The sequence below is a fragment of the Aquarana catesbeiana genome, linkage group LG04 (genome assembly GCF_042186555.1).
Source record: "Aquarana catesbeiana isolate 2022-GZ linkage group LG04, ASM4218655v1, whole genome shotgun sequence".
NCBI lineage: Eukaryota > Metazoa > Chordata > Amphibia > Anura > Ranidae > Aquarana > Aquarana catesbeiana.
This window is the reverse complement of record NC_133327.1, coordinates 987,531-1,015,276: the sequence shown is the minus strand read 5'-3', so window position 1 is coordinate 1,015,276 and position 27,746 is coordinate 987,531. Positions and strand designations below refer to the sequence as shown.

The 27,746-nt window shown below is 44.6% G+C and overlaps 1 protein-coding gene across 1 annotated transcript; it reads right to left on the bottom strand.

The window, feature by feature from the left end:
* Positions 1 to 7,117: 7,117 nt before the first annotated feature.
* LOC141138972 (scavenger receptor cysteine-rich type 1 protein M130-like) lies at positions 7,118 to 27,526 on the bottom strand. The gene is made up of 7 exons (XM_073624708.1): positions 27,377 to 27,526; positions 26,038 to 26,598; positions 20,223 to 20,543; positions 19,833 to 20,144; positions 15,097 to 15,423; positions 9,587 to 9,901; positions 7,118 to 7,597 (listed from the first exon to the last, which is right to left on the bottom strand). Exons 1-7 carry the CDS (start codon positions 27,432 to 27,434, stop codon positions 7,581 to 7,583), a joined length of 1,911 nt encoding a protein of 636 aa, XP_073480809.1. The 5' UTR covers positions 27,435 to 27,526; the 3' UTR covers positions 7,118 to 7,580.
* Between the last annotated feature and the right edge of the window lie 220 nt (positions 27,527 to 27,746).

Sequence of the window (27,746 nt, the reverse complement as noted above, 5' to 3'; positions counted from 1 at the left end):
TCCACTTTTGCTGAGAAAAAAACATTCCCCTCTGGGTGATCTATGTACATTACAAGGATTGTAACAAACTTTGTTGCAGATTCCTACCTTTTATTAAACTGGAGACATTCCTGTGTGTTTGCCTGTGTCCATGTGGAAAGTGAATCTATGGGCAGTGGTTTCATAATTATCAATCAGCTGCTGCATCTGCAGGGCTCTAATGAAGAAAATTGCAGGGTCTACATTCCTTTAGACATGATTTCCTATTGGGAGTATCGCACCAAAAATAACATTTTTGTTGCAGGGGATGCCTGAAATGTGAATTGTATCTTAATGCAGACTTCTGGAAAAATGAGCCAATCACACAAGCAGGAAATTATGTTTCTGGGGAGCGTTATGTAAACATTCTGTGTACAGAACGCCTCCAGGTAGCCATATTGCATTGCATTTTTCAGAAAATTACAGAGCTGCAGATTGAAAAGGAAAGGTAGTTTTTAATAGCATTCAACTGCAATACTGTATATGCTATATATATACAGTGGGGACGGAAAGTATTCAGACCCCCTTAAATTTTTCACTCTTTGTTATATTGCAGCCATTTGCTAAAATCATTTAAGTTCATTTTTTCCTCATTAATGTACACACAGCACCCCATATTGACAGAAAAACACAGAATTGTTGACATTTTTGCAGATTTATTAAAAAAGAAAAACTGAAATATCACATGGTCCTAAGTATTCAAACCCTTTGCTGCGACACGCATATATTTAACTCAGGTGCTGTCCATTTCTTCTGATCATCCTTGAGATGGTTCTACGCCTTCATTTGAGTCCAGCTGTGTTTGATTATACTGATTGGACTTGATTAGGAAAGCCACACACCTGTCTATATAAGACCTTACAGCTCACAGTGCATGTCAGAGCAAATGAGAATTGTGAGGTCAAAGGAACTGCCTGAAGAGCTCAGAGACAGAATTGTGGCAAGGCACAGATCTGGCCAAGGTTACAAAAAAATTTCTGCTGCACTTAAGGTTCCTAAGAGCACAGTGACCTCCATAATCCTTAAATGAAAGACATTTGGGATGACCAGAACCCTTCCTAGAGCTGGCCGTCCGGCCAAACTGAGCTATCGGGGGAGAAGAGCCTTGGTGAGAGAGGTAAAGAAGATCCCAAAGATCACTGTGGCTGAGCTCCAGAGATGCAGTCGGGAGATGGGAGAAAGTTGTAGAAAGTCAACCATCACTGCAGCCCTCCACCAGTCGGGGCTTTATGGCAGAGTGGCCCGACGGAAGCCTCTCCTCAGTGCAAGACACATGAAAGCCCGCATGGAGTTTGCTAAAAAACACCTGAAGGATTCCAAGATGGTGAGAAATAAGATTCTCTGGTCTGATGAGACCAAGATAGAACTTTTTGGCCTTAATTCTAAGTGGTATGTGTGGAGAAAACCAGGCACTGCTCATCACCTGCCCAATACAGTCCCAACAGTAAAGCATGGTGGTGGCAGCATCATGCTGTGGGGGTGGTTTTCAGCTGCAGGGACAGGACGACTGGTTGCAATCGAGGGAAAGATGAATGCGGCCAAGTGCAGGGATATCCTGGATGAAAACCTTCTCCAGAGTGCTCAGGACCTCAGACTGGGCTGAAGGTTTACCTTCCAACAAGACAATGACCCTAAGCACGCAGCTAAAATAACGAAGGAGTGGCTTCACAACAACTCCGTGACTGTTCTTGAATGGCCCAGCCAGAGCCCTGACTTAAACCCAATTGAGCATCTCTGGAGAGACCTAAAAATGGCTGTCCACCATCGTTTACCATCCAACCTGACAGAACTGGGGAGGATCTGCAAGGGGGAATGGCAGAGGATCCCCAAATCCAGGTGTGAAAAACTTGTTGCATCTTTCCCAAAAAGACTCATGGCTGTATTAGATCAAAAGGGTGTTTCTACTAAATACTGAGCAAAGGGTCTGAATACTTAGGACCATGTGATATTTCAATTTTTCTTTTTTAATAAATCTGCAAAAATGTCAACAATTCTGTGTTTTTCTGTCAATATGGGGTGCTGTGCGTACATCAATGAGGAAAAAAAAGGAGGAAAAGAGGAAGAGGAAAAATGATTTTAGCAAATGGCTGCAATATAACAGAGTGAAAAATTTAAGGGGGTCTGAATACTTTCCATCCCCACTGTATATATTTTTTTATTTGCTATTTTTTTCCTATGAAAGTCGAGTTACCCTTTAATGACTATTTCTTTTTATTTTTTTTTAATCTCTGCATTCATTTGTACACTAAAAACATGTGAAGAGATCCAGTAAATTGTCACATATTATTGTGCGTTGCATTAAGGCAGTCCATTAAAATGAATGAACTCATCAAAAATGGCCACCGTCCCGATTGTTAACAGTTTTTTAGAGTACGGTGCACATGGACGGGCTTTGCATACCGCAAACAAAATGAACCGTCCATTGTTGGATGTTTGAACATTATTCCTGTTGGAAAAACAACAGCAAGTTGCTTATGTACTGTGACTACATATACATTATATCTGTCTATGCAGCAGGTGGCGCTGTAGTGTTATAGAGTAATGTGCATGTAAATCTATTGTATGATGCAATGAGAGGAAGTGCTTTTCTCAGTGTTCAATTGTGTTCCTGTTTCCATGCTGTTAAGATATGTACTGCTATCCTCCATGCAAGTAAAGTTGTTTGCAGTATTCAAGAAGCTTCCAGCTCATCATATTAATACTCAACCAACAGTTCCCTCCTGAATATATTTATATATAGAACCAATTCTACCTTGTAGCGAAGAAAGTATATTGGTTAATTATGAAAATCTGTCTGTACTGTGCATTGGGGGACCAGTGACATTACCGGTCGGTTGCAGCGTGCCGTCTCCAGTGAGTTGTTCAGTGTCTAAATCATATCATATAAATTTTACAGCAATACTGGGCTCTGCATTCCCACACAGACCTCCGACTGACACAGCGGGGACTTCACAACTAATATACACTGCTCAACAAAAATGAAAGGAACGCTTTGAAAAGACATCAGATCTCCATGAGGAAAAATATCATGCTGGATATCTATACTGATATGGACTGGGTAATGTGTTAGGATTTATACTGGCATGGACTGGGTAATGTGTTAGGATCCATACTGGTATGGACTGGGTAATGTGTTAGGATTTATACTGGCATGGACTGGGTAATGTGTTAGGATCCATACTGGTATGGACTGGGTAATGTGTTAGGATCTATACTGTTATGGACTGGGTAACGTGTTAGGATCTATACTGGTATGGACTGGGTAATGTGTTAGGATCTATACTGTTATGGACTGGGTAACGTGTTGGGATCTATACTGATATGGACTGGGTAACGTGTTAGGATCTATACTGATATGGACTGGGTAATCTGTTGGGATCTTTACTGATATGGACTGGGTAACGTGTTAGGATCTACACTGGTATGGACTGGGTAATGTGTTGGGATCTATACTGGTATGGACTGGGTAATGTGTTAGGATCTACACTGATATGGACTGGGTAATGTGTTGGGATCTATACTGATATGGACTGGGTAATGTGTTGGGATCTATACTGATATGGACTGGGTAATGTGTTAGGATCTCTACTGGTATGGACTGGGTAATGTGTTAGGAACTATACTGGTATGAACTGGGTAATGTGTTAGGATCTATACTGGTATGGACTGGGTAATGTGTTAGGAACTATACTGGTATGAACTGGGTAATGTGTTAGGATCTATACTGGTATGGACTGGGTAATGTGTTAGGATCTATACTGGTATGGACTGGGTAATGTGTTAGGATCTATACTGGTATGGACTGGGTAATGTGTTAGGATCTATACTGATATGGACTGGGTAATGTGTTGGGATCTATACTGATATGGACTGGGTAATGTGTTGGGATCTATACTGATATGGACTGGGTAATGTGTTAGGATCTCTACTGGTATGGACTGGGTAATGTGTTAGGAACTATACTGGTATGGACTGGGTAATGTGTTAGGAACTATACTGGTATGAACTGGGTAATGTGTTAGAATCTATACTGGTATGGACTGGGTAATGTGTTAGGAACTATACTGGTATGGACTGGGTAATGTGTTAGGATCTATACTGATATGGACTGGGTAATGTGTTGGGATCTATACTGGTATGGACTGGGTAATGTGTTAGGATCTATACTGATATGGACTGGGTAATGTGTTGGGATCTATACTGGTATGGACTGGGTAATGTGTTAGGATCTATACTGGTATGGACTGGGTAATGTGTTAGGATCTATACTGATATGGACTGGGTAATGTGTTGGGATCTATACTGATATGGACTGGGTAATGTGTTGGGATCTATACTGATATGGACTGGGTAATGTGTTAGGATCTCTACTGGTATGGACTGGGTAATGTGTTAGGAACTATACTGGTATGGACTGGGTAATGTGTTAGGAACTATACTGGTATGAACTGGGTAATGTGTTAGAATCTATACTGGTATGGACTGGGTAATGTGTTAGGAACTATACTGGTATGGACTGGGTAATGTGTTAGGATCTATACTGATATGGACTGGGTAATGTGTTGGGATCTATACTGGTATGGACTGGGTAATGTGTTAGGAACTATACTGGTATGAACTGGGTAATGTGTTAGGATCTATACTGGTATGGACTGGGTAATGTGTTAGGAACTATACTGGTATGAACTGGGTAATGTGTTAGGATCTATACTGGTATGGACTGGGTAATGTGTTAGGATCTATACTGGTATGGACTGGGTAATGTGTTAGGATCTATACTGGTATGGACTGGGTAATGTGTTAGGATCTATACTGATATGGACTGGGTAATGTGTTGGGATCTATACTGATATGGACTGGGTAATGTGTTGGGATCTATACTGATATGGACTGGGTAATGTGTTAGGATCTCTACTGGTATGGACTGGGTAATGTGTTAGGAACTATACTGGTATGGACTGGGTAATGTGTTAGGAACTATACTGGTATGAACTGGGTAATGTGTTAGAATCTATACTGGTATGGACTGGGTAATGTGTTAGGAACTATACTGGTATGGACTGGGTAATGTGTTAGGATCTATACTGATATGGACTGGGTAATGTGTTGGGATCTATACTGGTATGGACTGGGTAATGTGTTAGGATCTATACTGGTATAGACTGGGTAATGTGTTAGGAACGAAAGGATGCCGCATCGTTTAATGGAAATCAAAATGATCAACCTACAGAGGGCTAAGTTCAAAGACACCCCAAAAATCAAAGCTAAAAAATGATGCAGCAGGATAGTCCATTTTGCTGAAATTTCATTGCAGCAACTCAAAATCGTACTTATTAGTTTGTATGGCCCCCATGTGCTTGTATGCCTGACAACGGGCATGCTCCTAATGAGATGATAGATGGTGTCCTGGGGTATTTCCTCCCAGATCTGGAGCAGGGCATCACTGAGCTCCTAAACAGACTGAGGTGCAACCTGTGCGCTTCGGATGGACCGAAACATAATGTTCCAGAGGTGTTCTATTGGATTTAGGTCAGGCGAGCGTGGGGGCCATTCAATGGTATCAGTTCCTTCATCCTTTAGGAACTGGCTGCATACTCTCACCACATGAGGCCGGGATATTGTCGCGCACCAGGAGAAACCCAGGACCCACTGCACCAGCCTAGGGTCTGACAATGGGTCCAAGGATTTTATCCCGATACCTAATGACAGTCAGGGTGCCATTGTCCAGCCTGTAGAGGTCTGTGTGTCCCTCCATGGATATGCCTCCCCAGACCTTTACTGACCCACCACCAAACCGGTTATGCTGAATGATGTTACAGACATAATAATGTTCTCCACGGCTTCTCCAGATCCTTTCACATCTGTCACATGTGCTCAGGGTGAACCTGCTTTCATCTGTGAAAAGCACAGGGCCCCAGTGGCGGACCTGCCAATTCTGGTGTTCAATGGCAAATACCAATCAAGCTCCATGGTGCCGGACAGTGAGCACAGGGCCCACTAGAGGACATTGGGCCCTCGGGCCACCCTCATGAAGTCTGTTTCTAAATGTTTGGTCAGAGACATTCACACCAGTGGCATGCTGGAGGTCATTTTGTAGGGCTCTGGCAGTGCTCAACTAGTTCCTTCTTGCACAAAGGAACAGATACCGGTCCTGCTGATGGGTTAAGGACCTTTTACGGCCCTGACCAGCTCTCCTAGAGTAACAGCCTGTTTCCTGGAATCTCCTCCATGCCCTTGAGACTGTACTGGGAGACACAGCAAACCTGGCACTGGCTCATATTGATGTGCCATCCTGGAGGAGTTGGACTGCCTGTGCAACCTCTATAGCAGAGGTCATCAACCCTGTCCTCAGGGCCCACTAACAGGCAAGTTTTTATGTATTACCTTGGGGAGATGCAGAGTAGAATACTGCAATTACTGAGCAGCAAATGATATCACCTGTATTGTATTTCAGTTATCTTGCAAACCTGGCCTGTTGGTGGGTCCTGAGGACAGGGTTGATGACCACTGCTCTATAGGATCCAGGTATCGCCTCATGCTACCAGTAGTGACACTGACCCTAGCCAAATGCAAAACTAGTGAAAAACAGTCAGAAAAGATGAGTAGGGAAAACAATGTCAGTGGCCTCCGCCTGTAAAACCATTCCTGTTTTGGAGGTCGTCTCATTATTGAACATCTGGTGCACCTGTTGTTAATTTCATTAACACCAAAGCAGCTGAAACTGATTAACAACCCCCTCTGCTACCTAACTGGCCAGATCAATATCCCAGGAGTTTCATTGAATGGATGCTATACTCTGATTAAAAAATGTTCCTTAAATTTTTTTGCGCAATGTATAGAATGGGAAGGGTGGCCCTTAACCCTTTCTTCACCCTGAAAGTTCACAAGTCCACAAACCTCCACTGCTTTTGTACTATATTGGAAGTGACCCTCTTTAAATTCCCGTTAGAGGAGCTACACTCCTTTGTGAGTGTGTTTCTGTTCTGAAAGTTCACAACATGCAAGCAGCAAGGGAGGAATTAATACAAGTCATATAGACAGTGACCATCCAATATCTTTTAGCGGGGAAGGTTTGCCCCAAAAGAATTGTCTCCAAGAGTTTTTCTGCAGAAATTTTATTTTTGTTAGGTGGGGTAAGATATCGTTTGTAGGTGGAATGGCGGCACTGATTGTCTTCCGGATACTGGAGAACGTCCCATCATGTCCATTGGCCTCTAGGCGTTAGAGCATTCTCCAACCTTTGGAGAGACTGCAGATTGCCTGGTAGTTCCCCATCATGCTGGAAAATATTTGCTGCTCAGGAGAGTGCTGGGCAGAACTGCTGGGAGCACACGGTGACCTATAAGAAGCAGATATGGGTGAGGCTGGGGATGACAGAAAGACGTTTAAGTCATCAGTTGGTGGCCGTGTCCGTACATCTGTCTGTGTTTGGAGAATTTGGGATATTTCATTCTCTGTGGCCTGGTAGTCAGCTGTGATGTACAGGATGGAACAATGTGTAGAAGAGACGGGGCAGTGCTGCAAGGAACCAGAAAGACGACATTCGCCTGCCTCCCTTTCTGCTAGACCCTCTCCTTTTCTGTGGAAACAAAATAAAAGAGAAATTTCCAAACATATATATAAAAAGAGCACTATTATTTATTGTTTCATCCAATTTCCAATCCTAAACAACCTTTTCCATTTTGAGACCTTCATCCAAAAGATTTAATGCCCTGCTATTAGCACAATCCCTTTCTGTGTCGGCACCGACCACACAACCCCAGCGCTGGCCTTTTCTGGGAGGAACAATAACATTTGTCTAGGAAAATCAGTTTGAAAGCCCAAAAAAATTGCAGGCCTTTTTGTCTATAAGAGGATCAGATTGGAAAATCAAACATGACAGGTTAACCTCTTAAGGAGGTTGTTAGAGCAGTAGTTGATTCTTGGGTGTCAGTTGGTGCTGAAGGCTCCTAGGGGGTGGAGCCTGGCTGACAGCTTGTTGAGGACCTGGAAACACATGGCTAAATATTACTTTATTGGAAAGTTCAGTAAGGTAAATGTGTTCCAGTCCCTTATTACTGCAGGTTGTCACCTTGGCATGGAGATCCTCCCATCCCCAGTCCCACTGTGACCGCCCCCCCCCAGGTCCATGCAGAAAGCTGAGTGCCCGCATTCTCCATATATTACTACACAGCAGCCACCAGGGGGCAGAAATGCCCAATGAAAAGACTGTGACCAGTTGTTCAAATCTAACTTCCACTAGTTAAAAAAAGAAACACTTTGGATACAATCCCGATATAATTATTGACATTTCAGATTTGTATTGATATTGATTTCTTTTTTAATTAAGTTTGAAACTTAGGAGCTTGATGTTTTTACTGTTTTTTTTGTCAATAAATATTTTTTTTTAAATATATACTGCCTCCATGATGTTAAGTTTGCAAAGCATGCAGGGGGTTCTAATAAGAAATCCCACTAGTCCTAACATGTTTGGAGCCCTCCTATGTGCAACTGACTGAGCCAATTAGGAAGACATAGAGACCACTTCTCACCCTACTACAGTAAATACATCCACCAGTTGCTGCCTGTGTCCCCATCAGAGCAATATATCACTTCCCTATCACCGGGACAGGAAGTGAGGGTGAATTCCCCAGTGAAGATCATAAATATCTAAAACAGGAGGAGTCATTTTGTGAAAATGTGGAACTCTAATGCCGCGTACACACGATTTTCCGACGGGAAATGTTGGGTGTGAGCTTGTTGGCTGAAAGTCCGACCGTGTGTATGCTCCATCGAACATTTGTTGTCGGACTTTCCGCCAACAAATGTTGGCTAGCAGGTTCTCAAATTTTCCGCCAACAAAACTTTGTTGTTGGAATTTCCGATCGTGTGTACACAAGTCAGTCGCACAAAAGTTCACGCATGCTCAGAAGCGGCCGGTCTTGTAAACTAGTGTTCGTAATGGAGGATTAACATTCGTGACGTGGCAAATTAGGAAATCTCCAAATGCAGCGCACAATTCTCTTCTTCTTTAATGGGATAATAATGAAGCTGCTTTGCTGGTGAAACTGATGGAGTTTTTGCAATTAAACTTTCAAAGGCTTTTTTTTTCAAGTGATATCAAGAATAATAATAATAGCGCTAAATGAAAAACGCAAAAAGAAAAGCGCGAATCAACACTCACCAAACTTCTACTAACAGGAAATTAGCAGAAGGAGCCAAAAAGGGTGGCGCTAAAGAGCTGAAAAACCACGTAGTACGTCTAGTAGGTCACTATGTTCGTAATTGTTGGCCAACATTTGTGTGACCGTGTGTATGACAAGTTGGAGCCAACAACTTTTGAACAAAATTCCACGGTTTTGTTGTCGGAAAGTCCGATTGTGTGTGTACGAGGCTTTAGAGTTTATTGGGATAATAAAACAGCAACAGTCTAATTTGCATCATTTAGGAAATTATTGCAAATCTGCACAATCTACGGCACACAGAGACATGCAGGAGAGGACAGCTGACATGCAAATGGATGAATATGACCCTCATGAAATTTTAGGTAGAGGATGAGTTTCATATAAAATGTCTAGAAGTCACTGACCTTCACAAATGACAGAGGCATCCTGGGAGTGGACACAGAGGTTCTTCTTGGACATCACAGCCCCACAGAGTGACAGCTCAGTCTCCATACCATTGCAGAACACTTTCTCCAGCCAAATGTCTCCATTTCCTGGGCCAAAATGTGCTCCACCGGGTGCCTGAACTGCAGGACCACAGCCAACCTGTCTACACACCACCTCAGCATCAGAGAGGTCCCAGTCCTGGTCACACACCGTCCCCCACCTCTTCTTATACCAGACCTCCACCCGTCCAGAGCAAGAATGAGGACCACCCACCAGCCTCACCTCCGAGACACCTGCAACAATAACAACAACAGCCTTTGACAATAAATAGACAATGTCCTCTCTCCAAATAGAGACAGGCACTATGGTATGTTCTGGTGAACAATGGTTTGACTAGCGCAGGAACACATGAATATTTGGCTGTAACATGCTGTATACTTAGCTCCAAACCCTAATTGGATATAACAATATATGTATGTGAATAAATTGAAGTTCAAGATAAAAGTTCAAAAGATGAATGAATCAAAATTCAAAAGGGATTCTTGACTGTGCAGCATAAAAATAAATCCTGTGCATAGAAAAAGTCTCTCACACTTCTCCCGGTGATATCAAACTTGATCTTGTGTATAAACAAAAGATAAGGTTGGCACGCTAATCAGACTTGGTATACGCATATACTATACAGCATAGGAGTCAAATAGGCATTCATGAGGTAAAACCTCAACGGAGTTCAGCATATAACGATGATCCGAGAGTAAACCACTTCCAGTATCAGAAGAGAGGTTCCAACGTCAGAAGACGGACTCCATGATATATATTGATCCACGTCAGGAGTAAAAATGATGACCCATGGAAAGGAGTATAAAAACAAAAAAACACACATAGTGTAACACTGTATAGTGGATTTGGTGTAAAAACATGGCGTAAACAGTCAAAAACGTTCCATAAAGTGCTAGTATCCTTCAGTCAAAAAAACAGCCCAGATGATGTCCAATAGGATGAAACGCGTTGGTTTACACTCCAGGAATTATTGCACGTTGCTGTTTTTATAACTGAAGGATACTAGCACTTTATGGAACTTTTTTGATTGTTTACTCCATGTTTTTACAACAAACCCACTATACAGTGTTACACTATGTGTGGTTTTTTTTTTTTTTTTTACTCATTTCCATGGATCATTATTTTTACTCCTGACGTGGGTCAATATATAACATGGAGTCCGTCTTCTGATGTTGGAACCTCTCTTCTGATACTGGAAGTGGTTTACTCTCAGATCATCATTATATGCTGAACCCCGTTGAGGTTTTACCTCATGAATGTCTATCTGACTCCTATGCCAGCCCTCAAAAATTCCACTCGCCTGCTCGCATTTTGCGAGTGGATTTTGAGGGCTGGCGAGTGTGGGCTGCCTGGGAGCGGGGGGGCGAGCAGGAGCAGCCTGGGTTGTATGGGAGCCGTTCTCCCAGCGATTGTAGGGGAAGAGAGAGGAGAGCCGCTGCCTGGTTTATCAGAGTACCGGGGAACATAACAGCTTTCATTTCAATAGCTGTGTGTTCCCCGCCGCGCGCCGTCATATACAGCCCCTCCTCTTTGTCCAGGCACTTTGATAGACAGATCACATGTCTAATCCTGGGACGGGTGATCTGTCTATTAAAGTTCCCCGGACAAGGGGGAGGGGCTGTATTCGATGGTGCGTGGCGGGGAACACACAACTATTGAAATGAATGCTGTTATGTTCCCGGCGCTCTGATCTACCAGGAGGCGGCGGCTCTCCTCTCTCTTCCCCTGCACAGGTAGGCTGCACTGGGGACACACAGGCTGAACTGGCAGACACAGGCTGCATTGGGGATACAGGCTGCATTGGGGACACAGGCTGAACTGGCGGACACAGGCTGCATTGGCGGGCACAGGCTGCACTGGCGGATACAGGCTGCATTGGGGACACAGGCTGCACTGGCGGACACAGGCTGCATTGGTGACACATGCTGCATTGGGGACACAGGCTGAACTGGCGGACACAGGCTGCATTGGAGGGCACAGGCTGCACTGGTGGATACAGGCTGCATTGGGGACACAGGCTGCACTGGCGGACACAGGCTGCATTGGGGACACAGGCTGCACTGGCGGACACAGGCTGCATTGGTGACACAGCCTGCATTGGTGACACAGCCTGCACTGGGGACACAGGATGCATTGGGGACACAGGCTGAACTGGCGGACACAGACTGCACTGGCAGACACAGGCTGCATTGGTGACACAGCCTGCATTGGGGACACAGGCTGCATTTGGGACACAGGGTGAACTAGGGGACACAGGCTGCATTGGCGGGCATAGGCTGCATTGGTGACACAGGCTGCACTGGCGGACACAGACTGCACTGGCGGGCACAGGTTGCACTGGCAGGTACAGTCTACATTGGTGGACACGGGCAGGTGCATTTTTGGGCATGGATAAAGTTGTTGTTAATATTTATTTTTATAACTTGATTCTGCATAAAACATTTACGTGTAATTGCAAGAGATAATTTATGAGGGCGTTTTTAAGGGTGGAATTAGGGGCAGGGCAGGCTAAGGGTTGGGCGGGGCAACTGGTGGCAAGTAACCCTTGAGGCCTGGCTAGAAGCTCAGGACTTGAAATTTTGAGCCCTGTCCTATGCTGTATAGTATATGAGTCCACCAAGTGCCAACCTTATCTTTTGTTTATACACATGATCAAGTTTGATATCACCGGGAGAAGTGTAAGAGATTTTTTCCATGCACAGGATTTATTTTCATGCTGCACAGTCAAGAATCATTTTGGATTTTGATTTATTCATCTTTTTATCTTGAACTTCAATTTATTCACATACATATATTACTATATCCATACAATATTGTTGATACTACATTTATTTTTACAGTTTATTTATTTTTTATTTGTCACCTTGGAGCGCCACATTATTGTCTATCTTTTGTATATACGCTATATGTCTAGTGAATGTTGACCGCCTACTAGATTCATGCACAATTTTTTTTCTAATTAAAACCCTAATTACCTAGCTCCTGACCCATAGCTCTCACCACCTAGCCCTTAACTGTCACTGTAATCTTAACAATCTAGCCTCATGCCACTATCAACTTGGCCCCTAACCCTCACCTCAACAACTTATCTCCTAATTTTCACTCTAACCCCTAATAAACTACTTTCTTAACCCTAAAATGTATTTTTAACAACATGGCCCCTAACCCTCAACCCAACAACCTGTCCACTAACTTTCACTCTAATCCCTAACCCTAACAACCTAAATCCTTAACCCTATCCCTGATCCTTAACAACATGGCCACCAACCCTCAACCCAACAACCTACGGTATTTAACTTCACTCTAATGCCTAACCCTAACAAAATAAACCCTTAAGCCTAACTCCAACCCTTAAAAATATGGCCACCAACCCTCACCCCAACAACCTATCCCCTAACCTTCATTCTAATCCCTACCCATAATAAACTAAATCCTTAACCCTAACCCCTATCCTTAGCAACATGAGCCCTAACCCTCACCACAGCAACCTATCCCCTAACTTTCAATCGAAACCCTAACCCTAACAGACTATAATCTTAACCCTAATCCCTATCCTTAACAACATGGCCACTAACCTTCACCCCAACAACCTATCTCCTAACCTTCATTCTAATCCCTACCCATAATAAACTAAATCCTTAACCCCAACCTCTATCCTTAGCAACATGAGCCCTAACCCTCACCACAGCAACCTATCCCCTACCTTTCAATCTAAACCCTAACCCTAACAGACTATAATCTTAACTCTAATCCCTATCCTTAACAACATGGCCACTAACCTTCACCCCAACAACCTATCCCCCAACCTTCACTGTAATCCCTAACTCTAACAAATGAAATCCTTAACCCTAACCCCTATCCTTAACAACATGGCCGCCAACCCTCACCACAACAACTTATTCCCTAACCTTCACTCTAATTCCTAACCCTAACTAAAATCTTAACCCTAATCCCTATCCTTAACAGCATGACCACTAACCCTCACAGAACAACCTATCCCCTAACCTTCATTCTAATCCCTAACCATAACAAACTAAATCCTTAGCCCTACTCCCTATTGTTAGGCCACTTTCACATTGAGGCGATTTTCAGGCGTTTTAGTGGTAGTAATTTAGCGGTAGAAATAGCCTCTAACTAATGCCTGAAAACAGCCTCCCCATTCATTTCAGTGTGACTTTTCACTCTGGGGTGGTGCACTTGCGGAGACGTTTTGAAAAGTCCTGCAAGCAGCATCTCTAGGGCGGTGCGGGAGCGGTGTATACACAGGCGCCTTAAACCCTTTCTTCAGCCACTATCTGGGGTCAAAAGCACCCCACTAGCGTCCGAAAAGCGCAGATAAAACAACGGTAAATTGCCGCTAAAACTAGCAGCGCTTTATCGCTAATGCCTACGTGAAAGTGGCCTTAAAGTGGTTCTAAAGGCTCAAGGATTTTTGCCTTCATGCATTCTAAAACCTTCTGTGTGCAGCAGCCCCCCTAATACTTACCTGATTGCCATCTCAATCCAGCGATGTGCACGAGAGCCGAGGCTCTCCCAGGTCTCTTCCTCCTCATTGGCTGAGGCAGCAGCAGGAGCCATTAGCTCCTACTACTGTCACTCACAGCCAGTGAGCCAATGAGGAGAGATTTATGGTAGGGCCAAGCCATGGTACATATGTGAGTGGACACACAGAGCCGCGGCTCAGGACTAAGCCTGCTCGGGTGCCCCAAGAGCAAGCTGAGGGGCCAGGAGCACTGGTGGGGGACCCAAGAAGGGAAGGATTGGGGCTGCTCTGTGCAAAACCACTACACAGTGCAGGTAAGTATAAAAAAATGTATTCTGACTTTAATATCACTTTAACAACATGGCCTCTAACCCTCACCTCAACTACCTATCCCCCAACCTTCACTCTAATCCCTAACCATTAATACTGAACCCTTTAACCCTAAACCCTATCCTTAACAACATGGCCCTACCCTCACAATAACCCCTAACCTTAATGACCTAGCTCTTAAAAAGAAATTGTCCTAACAATTTAGGGTTAAGGGTTAATGTTAGGAACTAACAACCTAACCCTAAATCTTGACCTTAACCCCCACAGCCTAACCTCTGACCTCTCACACGTACAGCCTCATTTTAAACCTCATCTCCAATTTAGCAGCAGTTCTGCCAGACTTATTTGGTCTTACACTGAAAGCATCCTCTCTTTTCTCCTCTGTGACATGTATTGTGAACCTTGGATGGCCCCATCCTGTTGGATTTATTTCTAGGTCCCCCCACAGAAGTATTGCCTTTACTGGCCTGATGAATCTCACCCTAATCCCTAACTGCATATTCTTAACCTTACCTGTAATCTTTTTCTTTGCCAGCCATGCGTAGATGCCAAGCTTAACTATTGGGCCAGTCTATATCCCTTGCATCACTATTGCTACTGGTTATTTAATGTTACCTGCTGGTGAACACGAGACCAAGGCCTCCCCAGAGTAACACTTGTATCCTCTGGACATGACGGTGCTGCATTGAGAAAAATGTGTCTCGGAGCCACTGCAGTGCACGCTGAGGAAATTTGTATGTGGAGTTGGACTCCTTGACAGCTCCACCTTCTTGACTTCAACTAGCTCCAATGCTGGACCGCACCCCTGCTGCTTACAAAGTACCGCCTCTTCAGCTGCACTCCATTCTTTTGCACAGACCGTGCTCCAGAGCTCATTGAAGAAGATCTTCACCTTCCCGGAACACTTACCACTCTCCCCAGCTACTGACACCTTGGAAATTGCTGAAAGAAAATGGAGAAGGAGTCCATGAGAGTGACTCCAACATCCAATGCTTGGGGGTCCATAAGCTTTGGATGTTGGGGTCCAATGCTTGTTAGTTCATCAGATACACTAATTGTGCTGTTATAGCTGCAGTCAAAGGCAGCCCCTCTACAGTACATGATTGGGCCACTGAACCAGGCCTACATCCAGGAGCAAGAGTCTGGATCTGAAGGTACATTGCCAAATTCAACTGGTCCAGATGTCACCCTCTAGACCAGTGGTCATCAACCCTGTCCTCAGGGCCCACTAACAGGCCAGGTTTGCAAGATAACTGAAATACATCAAAGGTGATATAATTTGCTGTTTAGTGATTGCAGTATTCTAGTCTGCATCTCCCCAAAGTAATACATAAAACCTGGCCTGTAAGTGGGCCCTGAGGACAGGGTTGATGACCACTGCTCTAGACTGCACATTATAAGGTGTATTTTTTCATGTTTTGTGATGGCCCATATGAGATTATTGGGGATGAACTAGATGGAATTCTAACATTTAACCAAAATTTAGCTATTTTGGTAAAAGGCGCCAATGGAAAAGAAAAATTTAAAGGGGTTGTAAAGTAATTTAAAAAAAAAAAATTACAAACATGTTATACTTACCTCCACTGTGCAGCTCGTTTTGCACAGAGTGGCCCCCGAACCTGGTCTTCTGGGGCCCTCGGCGGCTGTCTCAGCTCCCCCCCGCAAGAACTAAACACCTTCATGCGAGCTCTCTCGCATGGTGTTTAGTTCTTGTGGGCGCACTCCCGTGATACAGCCGGCGGCTATAGCCGCTGACTGTATCAGTCGGCCCCGCCCCCCTGCGTCATTGGCTGTGATTGACAGCAGCGCGAGCCAATGGCTGAGCTGCTTTCAATCCATCCACTCTAGCCAATCAACGGCCAGGCTGAACGGCGAAGAGGAAATCGGGGGCGAGTGCAGCAGGTGAACGGGCTCAGGTAAGTAAAATGGGGGGGCCGGTATTGACGGATGTTTTTTCACCTTAATGCATAGGATGCATTAAGGTGAAAAAAACGTGAACCTTTACAACCCCTTTCATATAGAGGGAGAGAGATAGAAGGGTATAGAAGGGAAAGATGGAGGGTTATAGATGGAGGGATCTGGAGTGGTATAGATGGAGAGGTGAAGGGGTATAAAAAGAGAGAGAGATGGAGGGATATAGAGGTAAAGAGATAGAGGAGTTTAGTGGAAGATAGATGGAGGGTATCAGGGCTTTTTTTCAGCAGGAAGGGGGGGGGGCAGTCCCGGCACCTCCAGCACTGAATGTATGTAATGGCAAGGGGTGCTGGGTCCTGGAGGGTCCAATAATGCTGGCTGCTGGGGGATCTATCACTCCTGGAAGAGATTTATTCTTGCATTGGGGTCTTTTGTTGCTGGGGAGGTCTATTATTGTTGCTGGTGGGGGTTGCTGGGAGGGGGAGGACTTATGTTGCTGGGGGGTCAATTGTTGCTGGAAGAGATCAACTGTTGAGGGGGGTCTATTGTTGCTGGCTGCTGTAGGATCTATTGTTGCTGGAGGGCATCTTCTTTGTGTGGTAGTCTGTTGTTGCTGGTTGGGCTTACATTGCCATTGTTGCTGGCAGCTGGAGAGTCTATTGATGCTGGGCTGGCTGCTGGGAAATCTGTTGTTGCTGCCGGGTCTATTGTTGGGATCCATTATTGCTGGGGAAATCTATTGTTGCTGGGGGTGGCGGGCTATATCTGATGGCTGTGGGGGATCTACTTTACTGCTTTTCCTATTGTTATTAAATTTCATACAAATTACTTATCACCACAAAATTATACTTGGTTCTGTATTTTCTAAAAGGGGCGGTACTGGGAGGTGGGTAGGGGGTGGAACCAAGGGATGGTGCTCGGAGGTGGGTAGGACGTGGAGATAAGAGGTGATTGAAGGGGGAGTTCCTGCACCTATTCTTTGAGAAAAAAAGCCAAGGAGGTTATAGATAGAGAGAGATAGAGGGGTATAGATGGTGACAGATGGAGGAGCATAGTGGGGGCGAGATATGGGGGAGGTATAGCGGAAGATAGATGGAGGGTATAGTGGGAGAGAGAGATGGAGGGGTATAGAGTAGGAGAGATTGAGGGGTATTGTTGGAAGGAGCAACACATAGGCGTGCGCACGGGGTGTGCCAGGTGTGCCTGGGCACACCCTAATCCTGGAGTTGGCAACCCATCAATTGTGGGCAGGTGACAGGTAAGCTGCGATCCTTACTTGCTGACCCCCAGAACCTGGACAGGATAGGCGGCTGGAATGGAAATTAAGGGACCGATCTGTATTTTCTTCTGCAGCAGCTGAAAGGAGGCTTCTCCTCCTCTTCCTCTCGCTGATATTCAGCTGCCACGGGAGGAAAATACAGGGGATTGGTACCAATGTATCCCACCCCTCTTGTCCCAGTGCCATTTCTTTTTGCTGCCCAGGTCCCCCTGTGTGCTCACCTGCTCCCCCCCATGTTTTAGGATGACGAGTGGGGAAGAGGCTGGTTAATATGTCACAAAGGCATATGTGTTGGAGCTTTGAGGTGCACGCCCTAATACAATAGGCTGCGCACACCTATGAAGCAACATATGTTTTTATATCAGACAATTATGGATTTTTACTGCCTAGTTAATAAAGCCATTTGGCCTGTTAGAAGTCATCTTGGAATGTCAGTAAAACAAGATTATACAACCGGGTTTGTATAACAGAAGAGTACAAATCAGAATCTTCATCTGTAAAAAAGGAATCACGCATACCCCCTAATGATGGGGTATGGGAATAGGAGAGCATTGCTTCAGACCACCTGGTGATGAGAAGATAAAAGTGCCTAATTGCCTCGCTTTTGACCAGAACATCTAAGGGACCAGATATAGACTGGAATGTTGACCAGAATCAAGAAGTTTGATGGTAATGTAGCAGTGCCACCTGGTAGAGACAGCAAAATACTTCCTGGAGGATCCAGGGAAACACATACTTCCTGGTGATTAGGAAGGACAACCCCTTATAACTTTTCATTGGACAGAGGACTACATGGGCAAGCAGAGGGTGTTTGTGTGGGTTGTGTCTGTGAGTGTTTTAAAATGTGAGGGCAAATCATGAAGGCCCCTATTTCTCCTAGAGCCCAGCCAACAAACTTAACTCTAAGGAAGGACTCACTGTACGTAAAGTATCATCTCTGTTCTTTTATTTCTATATGCTCTGTAATATTTGTAGATTGTATGTTAGTATGCTACTTTCTTTGTAAATAAACAAGACCTTTGCTTCTTTGAGCATTGTGTTTATTTTTATAGCTGATATTGTTATTATATCATCACCATTAATATTATCAGAGCTTTGATAGACTAGCTAATTATAGGAACAGACGAGGTAATACATATTTATAATCTAAATAAGGGGAAGCCAAAAACGACCCCCTATTTATACCAGGTATAGAAGGAGAGTAATGGAAGGGTATAGTATAAATGGAGAGGTGGAAGGGTTATAGATGGATAGATGGAGTGTTATAGAGGGAGAGAGATGGGGGGGTATAGAGGGAGAAAGATGGAGGGGTATAGATGGAGAGAGGCATGGTATAGAGGATGGGATAGAGGGATATGGATGAAGGGACATTGAGTGGTATAGATGGGGAAAGATGGATGGGTATAGATGGAGAAATTGAGGGTTATATATGGAAGCAGTAAAGGTGGAGACAGATGGGGGGTATAGGGAGATAGAGAGAGATGAAACGGTACAAAGGGACAAGGAAAGAGAAAGTAAAAACAGATAGATGTGAGATGGATAAAGCAAGAGCAACCAAAGAGCCTGGGATGTGAGAGCAAGGATACGAGATGGAAGGGGAGCAAAAAAGAAGAGGGAGGAAATAGGGATACAAAGTCAGGTGAAAGAAAGTTTGAGATAAAAATAGAGAGGGATAAAATAAGCAAGTAAGTGAGGAAAAGCCAGACTTTCTTGTCTCACGAGAGGTGTTTGTTTGCCTGTCTTTTCTTCTGTAAACTCGGATCTAGGTTAGGTAGAGTCTTCCCAATCCTATGTACCAGTAGACTGCACAAGCACAAACCCTGGTGTATAAAAAAGCACAATGGGTCACGGACCACCTCTTATACAGATAAACATCAAGCAACTGCTCCAGGTGGATCTTAACTTTCACATCCATCCACCATGGCTGGGTGCTGGACTGGTTTGTAATACCAACAGATAAGTGCCAAAGACATGAAGGATTCATCGCACAACTTAACTGTGGAAAATGTCACCATCAGTTTATTAAAATGCATAGGAAATGGCCATATACATTTCAAGATTAAGAGTTAATCATCTAAGAAAGAAATTTTCCACAGTTGGTTGTGTGGCGATTTTCTTATAGTTTACACATCTAATATCGGTTGTACTGGGTGTCTACCTGTCTCTGAACACACTACTGCAGCATGTACGTCCGGTAGTTGAGTGTCAGCCTTCCAAAGACCAATTCTGCACTCCGAAAACTTTGACTCTGACCCAAAACATCTGGATCTCTCCACCGCCTGGGTGCCTGAAGTGGAAAAGACCTCCTGCACCTTCACCAGTGGTCCACAGCTCATCTCTCGGCAAATGACTGCTCCCTCCTTCAAGTCAAAGTTCCATAGGGAGAGCCTCCTCCATACATTGTCAACAGACACCTCGACAGTCCCGCTACAGCGACCAGATCCATCCACCAGCCTGACACCACTGACACCTGCAAGGCAAAGACCACCATTATACCAGTGATCATAAAAGATATCATTCTATGAGTGGAGGACTAAGATGCACTCACCAGAGGATAAGCAGGTGACACCGGCACTGTGCTCACTTCCTACATCGTCTCTCCCAGTCCAGGCTCCCAATAAGCACTGTGAAATGTCACTCTCATCCCCTGTACAATCCACCTTTTCCAGGACATGGCCAACACCGGCCCCAAATGTGTCTCCTTTCAGAGCCTCCACTGAGGGGCCACACTTCAGCTGTCTACAGATGACGTCAGCAGCTTGTCTATCCCAGTGTTTGTCACTCAGGGTGCCCCACGTCTGGTTGTAGAACAGCTCCACCCTACCTTGACAAGGTCCATTTCCACCAACCAGATGAACCTCAGACAGAACTGCATAGAAAAGGAGAAAATAGTTATTACAAAATCGCAGGACACCTCTGGAGTACAACTAATAATAACTCATGATGATTAAGCTGAATTGGGCACCCTGGGGGCAAGTAAAGTCTTTGTCGGTGGACTTTGGACTTGTTTAATGGGCAAATGTAATGTGTGTCTGAGTTTGAGACTCCTTTAAGATAGGGTGACCAGATGACCCCGGTTACTGGGGATAGTCCCCGGACTGAAGACACTGTCCCTGGACCAAGTCTGTCCCCGGTTTTGTCCCCAGATTCAGGGGCGGTGCCAGATAGAGGCTTGGGGGTTCTAAAGCACCCTGACAAATTCTTTAAGCGCTGCCACACAGCACCCCTAAAATTCACATACCAGTTCTTGTATGTTTCACAGTGTTTTTTAAAATATTATTCTACCTGTAAATCCTGTACTGATGCCAGGAACCTGGGGACTCTTTTTTTGCCGTGGAGGGATACAGCGGCGCCTGCCACATAAGTCAATGATATTTAGCTAGACCCGGCAGGTAGAATTCAGAGGCAGATTGATATGCAGCCTCTTTTCTGCCTTCTCATCCAATAGGAAAGTTCTGAACCCGCCCCCTTCTCCCCTTCTTGAGTTTTGAGATGTACAGAGTAGGGGACATGGAGGGACTCGGGAGAGGAGAGCACAGTAATGGCGTCGGTGCCATTACACTTCTCCATCTAGCCTCCAGATGGTACTACTGTGGAAAGGAGGGGCGACACACAGGCAGGGAACGTCGATGCATGGCGCATGAACGTCCACCCATCCTAAGCAGAAGCGGAGGAGGAGGGTCCGCGGCATGCATCGCAGCTCCCGGGAGGGATGGGAGCCAGAGGGCTTCTAAACCAGATCACATGACACACTAAAAGGAGCAAGGGAGGCTGTATATCCAATCAAGGGATGGGAGGTAACAGCCCCTTCTATTTAGTGTGGGTCGGCTAGATGGAGGAGTGTAATGGCACCAACGCTGGGCGGTTCTCCACCCAGCCAAAGACGCCTCCCTCCTGCAGTGCACGCCTACGTGACGTTGGTGGGCGTGTGATGGCCGTGCCCTTATAGGCTTCACCCAGGGACGTCAGATTCACTCTGGTGTGTCGTTGCTCACTTTGGTTCACTACATTAATCACTTTGAATCCCTGGACCCTATAAGCTAATCACTGTCTAATTAGTAATTAGTCACTGTCTAATTGGTACACACAAGCGGATTTTCCGACAGAAAAATCTTGGATGGTTTTTCCGACGTAATTCCGCTCAAGCTTGGCTTGCATACACACGGTCACACAAAAGTTCGCTGAACTTTCGGCCGCCAAGAACGCGGTGACGTACAACACTACGACGAGCCGGGAAAATGAAGTTCAGTGCTTCCGAGCATGCGTCGAATTGTTTCCGAGCATGCGTAGGAATTTTGCGCGTCGGAATTGCTACAGATGATCGCATTTTCGGATAGGAACTTTTTCCGACCAAAAAATTGAGAACCTGCTCTCAATCTTTTGCTGGCTGGAATTCGGCCAGCAAAAGTCCGATGGAGCATACACATGGTCGCATTTTCCAACCAAAAGCACTCATCGGTCTTTTGCTGGCCGAAATTACGATCGTGTGTACGCGGCATAACCTTTCTTGACGATGCGTTTATATCCTCATCACTTTTCACTTCTTACACCTTGGCTACCACCAATACTTTCTAGTACTTCAATCCCCCTGTTCTTTACTGAGCACAGGACACCTCGCACGTCTCATACTATAACAATATAAAATATATATACATATATAATTTTTCAGAAGTCCTTCATTGATGGCCTCAGCACTTATGGTCACTTTGACCACTTCAACTTCTTGAAATCTGTCTCCCCTGGATGATTTTCTTGCTAGACAGCAGGCCACTCACACCACCTCAGCTCCCGTTAGAGATGCCCCCCCTTTGGGTGTCCCCGATCTACAGTGCCACACTTTTATTATATAGTCAACCTTGTAAGTATGGTAGAGAGTGGATTTTTATACTTGGTTTTATTTTATTTTATTTTTTATGATTTTTCTTTTTTCCTTGGGTAGGATAAGACCATAAAGCAAATCCTTCTATTATATTTTATTGAACTTGCGCGCATGCTCCTGAAGAGTGGATCAATCCACGAAATGCATAGAGCTAATATATGCCGTATCCCTATGATTCAATTGATATCTGTCAGTATGTATAATTTTCGATATTAATTGTTTATAATCATGTGGCAACCCGTCTACATTGTACGTATATATATATATATATATATATATATATATATACACATTTTTAGGAATTGTACCAGTTATTCGAATTGTATTGGATATACACTTACTCAGGATTATGCGTTTGTATTTTTGACTTTATTATGGACACTTTTGAATCATTTTTATTGTTCTTTTTCGCTACTGTGATTGTGTAGATTGACACTACATTGTTTTTCACCCTTTGTTTGCATTTTAAGTAGCAGCACGTACATTTATATTTATATTTAGTTCAATAGCGCAGTGCTTATATGAGAATATAAAAATACTAGTTTATGTTCCTGGGTTCTCATACTAAATTAGAATAGAGAAAGCCACTTGGCTGCCATTTTCTTTAGTTCTTCAACCACTTCAATACCGGGCGCTTTCACCCCCTTCCTTCCCAGGCCAATTTTCAGCTTTCAGCGCTCTCGCACTTTTAATAAGAATTGCGCGGTCATGCAACTCTGTACCCAAATGAAATTTTTATCATTTTGTTCACACAAATAGAGCTTTATTTTGGTGGTATTTATTCACAAATCAGTACTATTTGTTGCGACATAAGCGAAAAAAGAGCCTAAATTTATTAAAAAAAATCAGTATTTTCAACTTTCTGTTTTAAAAGAAATCCAATAAGATCTAATTTTGTCAAACATTTAAGCCAAAATGTATTCTGCTACATGTCTTTGGTAAAAAAAAATCCTGTTAAGTGTATTATAATTGGTTTGTATGATCACGGACATATGTGTGCAGATGATCATTTGGACGTATGATTTTAATGTTACATATGTGGGACAGATGTTTTTACTGTGTGGGGACATGTGTGGGCACATGAGTACGGGGACAGTGTTTTGGGGACACTATGTAGGGGACATTGTGTGTTTACACTGTGTGGGGACACTGGGCTGGTGATCAGTGTGTAAAAAGCTGTAAAAAACAGCTCATACTCACTGATCACCGGCTGGCTGCAGCAATCCGCTCTCCTCTCCTCACTGACAACTTCCGTGTGAGGAGAGGAGAGCCGATCGCCTAGCAACCAGCTCTCTGTTTACTTCACATGACGGCTGTGATTGGACACAGTCCTCATGTGATCAGGAGGGCCAATCACAGAGCCCTCCTGCCGATCAGAGATACGCCATGTCCGGGTGACACGAGCGCATCGGGATCGTGCCGCTGCGAGGGCACGCGCGCGATCCCCCTCCTTCTGAGGGACATTCCTGAACGTCCACTCGGGAGGAGGAAACTCCCACCCGGCCGTATATGTGCAGTGGCCGGGTGGGAAGTAGTTAAAAAAATCAAACCCAGAATTTGATTAATTGGTCAAACAATTTTATAAGCATATTTTCCTCAAATGATATATGCAGTGTATGTGGTATGTGTTTATGGAATGATTGTATGATATATACGTTATTTCTCACATTTCATCCATGAGATAAAAAAAAGATACTTCTAATGGCGCGTACACGTGAGCGGACTTTTCGTCCGGACTGGTCCGACGGACCGAGTCCGGCGGACAATTCGACCGTGTGTGGGCTTCATCGGACCTGCAGCAGACTTTTTCGGTCGAAAATCTGACGGACTTTAGATTTGGAACATGCTTCAAATCTTTACGTCGGAACTCCGCTGGACCCAGAAATCCGCTCGTCTATACGCTAGTCCGACGGACGAAAACCGACGCTAGGGCAGCTATTGGCTACTGGCTATCAACTTCCTTATTTTAGTCCGGTCGTACGTCATCACGTACGAATCCGTCGGACATTTGTGTGATCGCGTGAAAGCAAGTCCATTTGTTCGGAACGTCCGTCGGAAGTCTGCCAAAAGTACGTCGGATAGACCGCCGGACCAGTCCGGTCGAAAAGTCCGCCCGTGTGTACGCTGCATTAGGATATTTTGGGATATGACTACCAAATGTTAAGAAGATAAGATAGGGGAAAAACTTGGAGGGAGGGATGGGGCGGCAAAAATTCAAATCCAATCGCTGCTGTGATTGTGTAGATTGACACGACATTGTTTTTCACCCTTTGTTTTTAGCATTTTGATATGTACACAGGTAAATCAATTTATCCAGGCACCATGGAATGTGTCAAGTCAGATGTTGATGGTCGGAAAATATGTTTGATGGTGTAAACGTTTGTGAAATCACGCTGTTCAAATTACATAACCCAATCGCTATAGTGCCATGATGTCTGGGGGAGGTGTTAATTGTTCAATGGTCATTGCTGAAGGTGTGAACTGTCAAACTGACACCTTCGCCTGAGTAGACGAAAATACTTGCAACGGCCCTGCAGACATACCTAAAAGCTGCCTGGAGAAGAGGAGTAAAAAATTCCACCAAGTGCTGGATAAGGACAGAGCACAAGCTGCCCCCCACTGGCATAGACGCTGTACACCATGTCAGAGCAGAGGCCGGCTCATAGAGGCTGGCTCATTGCCCCACCAGAGGCTCTCCTCCCCTGGTCAGACACCCAACGAGCCGCCCCCCATCTTCCCCCTGCATCCCTCCGCCACCTCGCCTGATGGTCAGTTCAGAAACCTGTAGTCGGTGCAGCAGCTGCTGCTTAGCCCGACCCGCCAAGTGAGCAGAGATTACCTGGAGCAGAGCTTCAGCCTGGGATGGGGGTTGGGAGGAGGCAGGGAAGAGGGAGAGGGACTGAGTTGCTGCACTAAGGGCCTCTGGGTTGTACTTGCCCCCTGGGCCAAAAGTTGCAAGTCAGCCCCTGGTTATGATGTATTGTCATATCTGTGTTCTTGATTGGTTACATTAATCAAGAGCTCAGCCATGTGGCCAGCACCAGACTGGTAAGAGTCATATCTGCAGCAGCTTTCCAACATGGACCTGTCCTGCAGAAGTAGCTCACAGCATACTAGATACCATTATTACTATACTACCCTGTTTCCCCTAAAATAAGACCTAGCGTGATTGTCGGCGATGGCTTCAATATAAGCCCTACCCCCCAAATAAGCCCTAATTAAAGTCCTTGTAGGTCTTATTTTCAGGGTAGGGCTTATTTTTGGGGAAACAAGGTAGGGCTTTTTTGGAGGGTAGGGCTTATATTGCAGCCATCACCGACAATCACGCTAGGTCTTATTTTAGGGGAAACAGGGTATAAGTCAGAGCGTTTAGGTGATGTAACATCGGAAGGCAAGACAACACAAGTAATGCAGCCCTGGTGCACAACTGGCCATCTTGTGTATTTACAGACAATGAATATTGTTAGTACATGGGTGTACTCACGCTGTTTCTTTGCTACGCGTTCGTTTGCCTCAATACTCCGACATGCAGATCTCACAAGGGCCTCGGCAGCACTGTCACTGCTCTGGAAGTTCATCCGGATGTACGAGTGCCACTCTGCTGGGTATGAGGCCACTTCCTCCAGCTCATATTCTCTCAGTGCTCCATAGACCAGTGTGAAAATCTGGAACCCGGCCCTCTTCAGCTTGTGGATTTTAGGCTTCATGAATATGTGCGGATAAGAGTGTCTCAAAAGCAGGATAAGGATATGTGACTTGCGCTCGGTGGTGGCTGGTGGCTGCCATAACATGGAGTTTATATATGTTATAATGTAGGCCTCAGTCACAGAGTAAGCAGCTGATCCAAGGGCCTGATTCTTGCGGATGTAATCTCCCAGCCTCTTGGAGTCATACGAATAAAGCTCAATCTTGACTTCATTGGAGGAACTGTTGAAGGCTTCCACCAACTTTCGGATAGTCTGAAAGTCATTTAGATTCCCCATATATTCAAAAGCATCACTATATATGATTACGTGAGCAGAAGAGGGAAAACCGCTGGAACAGCCTGGAATGCCAACAGAACAGTTATTCTCCACCAATAACCACCTGAAAGTTACCATATAATCCACATGTGAGTTCACCTCTAGAGCCCATCAGATACCCCCCACTGATTACCTCGAGAACAAAAATTACTCCACCTCTAGAACATGATATAGGTCACCTCTGACTGCCTCTAAAACACATGATACTCCATCAAAACCCACTTCTAGAAAATCAGGTTCCCCACCACTGATCACCTCTAGAACACATGATATTCTACCAAAACCCACTTCTAGAACATTAGATACGCCACCACTGATCGCCTCTAGAACACCAGATACTCCCCAAAACTTTACTTCTAGAACATCAAATAACCCACCAATGATTACCTCTGTAACCCCAGATACTCCATCAAAACCCATTTCTAGAACATCAGCTATTTTGCAACTGATCATCTTTGAAATACAAGACATTCCACCAAAACTCACTTCTAGAACATTAAGAGTACAAGATAGTCTAACACTGATAACTAGAAAAGCGGGTAGGCTATCGCTGCTCTCCAAAACACCAGATATACCTCCACTGCTCTCAGGAACACCAGTTCTCAATGGTGATCACAGCTACAGCAGTGGATTTACCCACCAGCGACAACCTCTGAAGGGGCAGATTTCCCTACCAGTCTAGAACACAAGGGGGATCTTCTGGTATCTACACAGCCTGACTTTCTTTCATCAATGTCAACAAGGACTATCTACTGGCTGCTTAACGATTAAATCTCCTGACACCAAAAACACAAGACTTACCTAGAGCATTTACTGACAGGCAGGATGTGGTGATGATCAGGAGGATAAGAAGCAACATGATTGAGGATCACAGAGTGACTGTGAAGGGTCCTCTCCTGTCACAGTTATTTTATGGGAGGGGACAGAGGTTCTGTTTATCATCTGGTTAATGATAAATCTTTAAACTTAGCTTTGTAGCAAATTGATATTTGCTCACCCTAAATACCACACGACCCTGAACTGCAAATACTATAACCTTTCAGTGAATTTGTGCGGAAAAAACCTTTCAAACCATGAACACCAGCTGAGGCTCTGCTTCTGCTAAATCTTTCTGGTTGCTTATAGCCTTGTCTTCTGAATGGTCCATAGAGTCCTCAATGGAAATTCAAGC

Excerpts from the sequence above, each read along its gene's own strand:
- LOC141138972 (XM_073624708.1), bottom strand. The coding sequence starts at position 27,434 with ATGTTGCTTCTTATCCTCCTGATCATCACCACATCCTGCCTGTCAGTA. Across the intron at positions 15,424-19,832 it reads AGTAGTGTGTTCAGAGACAG|CAATTTCCAAGGTGTCAGTA; the intron begins GTAGACACCCAG and ends ATTTTCTTTCAG. Across the intron at positions 9,902-15,096 it reads GGTCTCGTGTTCACCAGCAG|GTGTCTCGGAGGTGAGGCTG; the intron begins GTAACATTAAAT and ends TTATTGTTGCAG.